This window comes from Lipotes vexillifer, unplaced genomic scaffold, assembly GCF_000442215.2.
Source record: "Lipotes vexillifer unplaced genomic scaffold, Lipotes_vexillifer_v1.1 scaffold1261, whole genome shotgun sequence".
NCBI classification, from domain to species: Eukaryota; Metazoa; Chordata; class Mammalia; order Artiodactyla; family Lipotidae; genus Lipotes; species Lipotes vexillifer.
Genome location: NW_006796548.1, coordinates 1,701,158 through 1,706,781, shown reverse-complemented (window position 1 = coordinate 1,706,781; position 5,624 = coordinate 1,701,158). Strand labels below are relative to the sequence as shown.

The following is a 5,624-nucleotide window of genomic DNA, read 5'->3' as shown; positions in this document are numbered from 1 at the left end:
TCTTTCCCTTTCGTGCCTCCCCGCTTCCCCAGTCCACTCCCTGGCTAAACTGTTGTGTCCTGTGGCTGAGCCCACATTGGGCAGGTAAAAGGCGGCTCGTTTCCTGTGATTCCAGGCCCAGCCAGGTAACCTGGTGCAGGTAGCTAGGAGCCTAGGCGGCACTGTTCCTTTGTCCCCTCAGCTCATCTTCACGCCCACGGCCACCGTCGCTACTGTGCAGCCTGAGCTCGGCACTGGCTCCCCCGCCCGGCCCCCCACCCCCGCCCAGGTGAGGATTCCATGCTTGTGGGAGGGCAGGGGGGTGGGCACCCCGTAGAGGGGCACTGATAATGGGTATGGGCCCGAGCCCTGGAGGAGCTCTGAATGTCTGGAAAGTTTGGGATGTTCTGGAAAAACAGGTGGGAGACAGGGCGTCCCAATGCTCCTAGACTTGCTCCTTAATTCACCGCTGAGAAGGCTTCGGCCACTCTTGACTCTGCTTCGAGCCTCGAACACAGAGCAGGAGTCAGCAGCTTGCCGTGATTGCCAACAACGGTGGTCATCTCTACCTTTTTACCTTACACCCTCCCCAGGAAAATCTCTGTTGTTGTTGCCTTTTAAGGGGAAAATTCCACTCTGGTTACACATGCTAGCACCTCTAGGAATCAGCAAAAATTGCATGGATGAGGGAGCAAAGATGAGTCCTGGGTCCCTTCCTTCTGCTGGGAGTACCCAGACACTCTGGTGGCTGTAAAGATTCTGTGGGCTGCAGGGGAGAGGAACCATCCCCAGCTACAGAACGGGAGGACCCACCTGGTAGCAAGATTATCAGATTTGTCAGATGTGAGTCTGGTACAGCCTCCGTGTGTCCAGTAGAGGGCACCAGGGACCAGGTTGAGTAAGCATGCTCATCCTGGCATAAACCTGATTCTGAGGACAGGATAATCCTTGGCCTGGGGGACCTTGCTGGTCAATTAACTTTCACTTTTGCCCTGGCCTTTTCCAGTGTGGGAAGCCCCGTGCCCCCCCTGTATCTGGGAACTCTTTCTAAGTGGTGTGCAGCCCATCCTGATAGTTTGGGGGAGGAGGGGAGGTAACAGAAGGGAGAGACAGCCCGGCCTCCCTGCCTGGGCCTGCCCCAGGGGGGGCAGACATCCCTGCTCAGAATTTACCTTCTTCTGCTGATGAATCCAATCGCTAGCACCCTTCCTGTCTCCTTTAGAAACTCTGCTCTGGGTTCCTCTTTCAGCCCCTGTCTCATTCTCTCTCTCTCTCTCTCTTTCTGATTTTAACAACCCACTCTCCTGTTCAGCCATTCGTGGATCCACCCCTAACTCCTTCCCCGTGTGAACTGTGTGTCGGCATTGCTCCTACCCACATTCTCTGGACTCCTACAGACCCCTCTTTTCCAGGTACAGAACCTGACCCTCCGAACACAGCAGACACCAACTGCAGCAGCCTCGGGCCCTACCCCCACTCAGCCTGTCCTGCCCAGCTTGGCCCTGAAGCCCACGCCGGGTGGTAGCCAGCCTCTGCCTACCCCATCACAAGGCAGAAACACTGCTCAGGGTTCCCCTGCAGGTGCCAAGCCTGCCATAACTGACAGTGTGACGGAGCCACTCAAGAAAGGAGATGGCAACAGCAGTGTGCCAGGGAGCTTGGAGGGTCGGGCTGGGCTCAGCCGAATGGTACCTGCTGTGGCAACCCACCCCCTCACTGCACCAGGTAAGGGCTCCAGGAAGTAGGATCCTATCCCAGGAAACTCAGGGTGTTTCTTTCAAACTTTCCTTTTTCCCACGGACACGCTAAGATGTCAGCCAGGTGTCTCTCTTCCCCCCCCTACAGCTCCAGATTCTGTTTTAGGCTTCTAGCCTAGCTTTAAAGAAGGAAGCCACGTCAGTGGGAATAAATGAGACCTCCTTCACAGTGGGCATCATGCTGATTCTCAGGGTACACAATCATAGCCCTTCACTTTGAGAATGGAGGTTTGGCAGTTAGACTATTTTGAAATTCTCTAAGGGTCAGCAAAAAGGACAGGGGCTAGCCAGAGGCATGTAAGAATCCCACAGGGAGATGAAAAAGTGGGAATCTTATTTTCTCATCATTCAACAGACATTCGTTGACTAATATTCACCAGTTATGTTGCCAGTTCTGGGTGTGCAGAGAAAAATAAGACGTGGGCCCTGCCCTCCCAGGAGGGCACAGTCTGGAGAGACAGACAAGTACAATGCAATATAGGGTGATAAGTACTATAATAGATGTGATCACAGAGGCACTACATAGCCTGGTGGACAGGAGCCGAGAAAGGCTTGCTGGTGACGGTGACACTTGAGAATAAATCTTGCAGATTAAAAAAGTAATAATCCAGCAGATTACTTGTGAGGCAGATTCTGTGAAGGGGATGAATCAGCATTCCCTGGGGCTAAACTCTTCCCCTGCCTGCTAACATTCTCCCAGTGCTGCCTATTGTAGGCAATCTTTAATGAGAAAATCTGCCAAGAGCCCCAGAAGCCAGACTTATCAGTCTCAGGAACAAGACCAAGCTGTTACAGCACAGAAATGGAGTGGTGGGCCACGTGGCTTTGCATTAAAGAGAGACTCACCCTGGTCACATCCCTGAAATAACCACTAACCCTCTGTCCTCATCCAGACTATTTTACCATCCAGTCTAACCTGCATTTTTTTTTTCTTGAGCGCCTACTTTATGCTTGTTACTAGACTAACCAAGATGGTCAAAATGTGATTTCTTACATCTTACATCTTAAGGAGTGTGCAGTCAAAAGGAGGGAGCCAGATATATAAGCAAACCCATTTGATTTCATAAATACCATTGTAGGAGTAAGTATGAGGTAAGTGTGGGCCCAGGCGGGCACCTCAGTGCCAGACAGGAGGGGTCAGAGATGCTGTCCCTCCAAGGAAGTGGCACTGAGTATTGAAGCAGGAGTCATTTCCCCAACAGACAGAGGAGGGGAAGGTATTCTAGACAGACAGTGGGAGGCGAGCTGGGGAGAATCTGAATTCAAGTCCTTTATTCACCCTTTTGAGGCTTCAAGGACAGATGTGGTCTTAGCCTCCAGTGGTCACTCTGAGCTGAAGCAGGCACCTCCCTGCAGAGGCCTGACTGCCCTGTGGCTCCAGGCGTTTCTTCCTGTCCGGCACTGCTTTCTCCAGAGACTAGTCTAGCCTCTTCCTTTTATGAAGAAAGAAACTGAGGCTCAGAGGGTAAAGTCTGGAGGGTCTTACCCTGAGCTGATAGCAGCTGAGACTAGAGCAAGGAGCCCAACTTAACATTTCTTCTACCTTCCCATGCAACCCACAAACCCTAGAGCAACATCCGGGCTTCAGGACTTCCTGAGAACCCCATTTCTGCCCAGGCCAAAATGTAACCTCTCCCTAGATCTAAGCCAGCCCCCCAGATTCTAAGGACCCTTCAAAGGCAAGACCAGTCCTTAGGGTTCTTCCTAAGGCTCCTAGGCAACCCTGGGGCCTCAAGAAAACTGGACAGAAAGGGGACAAGCCCTGATAAAAACCTCTGATGTAGACTAGATAATGTGCTGGGCTTTTTTATGTACCTCACCTCTTTTGACCTTCAGAAGAACCCTGTAAGGTAGATGCTTTTATCCATTTAACAGATGAGAAAACTGAAGCTCAAAGTGCTTTACCCCAGAACTTACTATAAGTGTCACTCAGAGTCGCATCAGTATTACATGGCGGAACTGGAAACCAATTCCTCCTCTGGCTGAGTCAGATCCTATGTTCTTAATCATCAAGCCATATTTGCCTCTCTCAGTTCTCACAGTGGGGCTTCCTAGGCCTTTCTTATTCCTGACCCAAAGCTCGAAGAGCCTGACAGTTCTAAGATTGTTCTGGGTTTTACAGAGTCTAGTGGAGGGCTCTCTTCTCTTGAGCCTGGTAAAGGGGAAGGCCCGTGAGTTACAGACTGAGGTCCAGGGCCCCAGGTGTGGCCTGAGACAACAGCATCTGGCTATAGGCAGTACAGAGACCAGTGGTTCCCCAGAACTTTCTATGGAGCAGCTGTGAGCTGCAGACCACAAAGACCGTCTCCCCAGTGAGATGAATCAGTAGGCTTTGCATTGTTCCTGTCTCCCACCGTCCCCTCCTATTCTTCCCTTCTTTTCCCACCCCTTCCTCTCCATGAGTCCACCCCTCACCCCCGCCGCCCAAACGGAAGGCAGCAGGGACGTTTAAGATGCTGCAGACCCTCTCAGGGCCTCTAGAACAAAAAAAGACTGAAATAATCCTCCTGACCTGATGGGGGGCGGCCTGGAGCAGCACCTGCCTTGGGTGCCACAGTTCCCCAGTGAGGAGGTAACTTCTGGCCTCCTGCCCAGGAGGAGCCTGGGACTGCGAATGAAAGGAGGGATCGGAGTGCGTGCGCATGCGTGTGTGCGTGCGTGTGTGCGTGCGTGTGTGTGATAGAGAGAGAGAGAGAGGGATGGGGAGCAGAGTGGCAGGTTTTTGCTACTGGAGCGTTTTTTGTAGCTGGCTGGCTGGCTGCCCCCAGGGAAAGTAACCAGTGGAGACCTGTGGCGGAGGCAGTGCGGGGTGGAGGGCAGAGAGGAATGCGTTCTCCTGGGGGCTGTCTCCTCCCGGGGCGGGCAAACGCTCTAGTCCCAGCTGGGACTGCTCCCCCTGACAGCTGTTTGGGGGCAAAGCCCCTCCCCCATGGCAAGCTCCCTGCTGTTCCTGCTCCTGTCACCTTGGCAACGGGCTTCTTTAGGCTCCGCAAATAGAAAAGGTCCCTTATGCCCTGAAAAGGCGTGGGTTGGTGCGTGGGGGAGGGGAGTAGGAGGCGGAGAGCAGAGCAGAGAGGTTGGGCTTCTCGGTGATCTGAGGACCCTACCAGGAGGGCAGAAGAGGCGCAGGCTGCAAGGTCCCATGGGCCTGGCTTCCAGAGGCGCCAAGACCTGGGGGAGCTGGGCCACAGCTCCTGGTAGGAGGCTTGGTCCTTGGAGTCCTCATTCTAGTGGCTAAACTCAAGGCCTTGGATGCACATGCAGGCTCAAAGGTGAGGAGAAAGTGGCTGCCAGGAGGGAGATGCTGTGATAAAAGAGAACTGTCCCATCATTGAAAAGCCTGGGCCCTTTTCACTCAATTGTGCTCCAGATGCCAGGTCTTTGTTGTGTCTCTTCATCCCTCAGGTCTCTGGAAGGAGAGAGAATTCATTGTTGGGAAGGCCTGCCACACAGCAGCTTTGTTTTATCACAGAGAGGGTTTTGTGTCAGGGAGTGGTGATTCTGTCTGTGATAGGTGGGACAATGTAATGTGTGCTGATTCCAGGACTCTTGGGTACCATATTTCCCTCCCAAAGCAGCTGCCAAACTGTAGGATAGATGCACTTTTACTTCGAGAATCCAGCAGAAACCAAAACACGCATGAGGGCCTGTTATCTAGCTGGAATCAGATCCCCTACAATTTTGATGTTAAAATCATGCAACCAGCCATGAAAGTCATTTCATTTATCCACTGTAGGATCAGATTTAGATTACTAACCATCTCCTCCTTATACTAGGGGGGAAAAGCCAGCAGATATCAGAGGAGGATTTTTATATTTTGCTGAACATTTCTAACCATGGGTGTGTGGTGTGTGTGTGTGTGTGTGTGTGTGTGTGTGTGTGTGTGTG

General features: G+C 52.4%; 1 protein-coding gene across 3 annotated transcripts in view; it reads left to right on the top strand.

The window, feature by feature from the left end:
* PHC2 (polyhomeotic homolog 2) overlaps positions 1-5,624 on the top strand; it is a 49,419-nt gene that overhangs the window by 6,915 nt on the left and 36,880 nt on the right. For 2 of the 3 annotated variants that reach the window (XM_007468703.1, XM_007468704.1), the window contains exons 6-7: positions 182-268; positions 1,392-1,704. In XM_007468703.1, coding sequence (XP_007468765.1) covers positions 182-268; positions 1,392-1,704 — 400 coding nt within the window. The remainder of the gene's footprint in view (positions 1-181; positions 269-1,391; positions 1,705-5,624) is intronic. The other variant, XM_007468705.1, reaches the window with a different exon arrangement.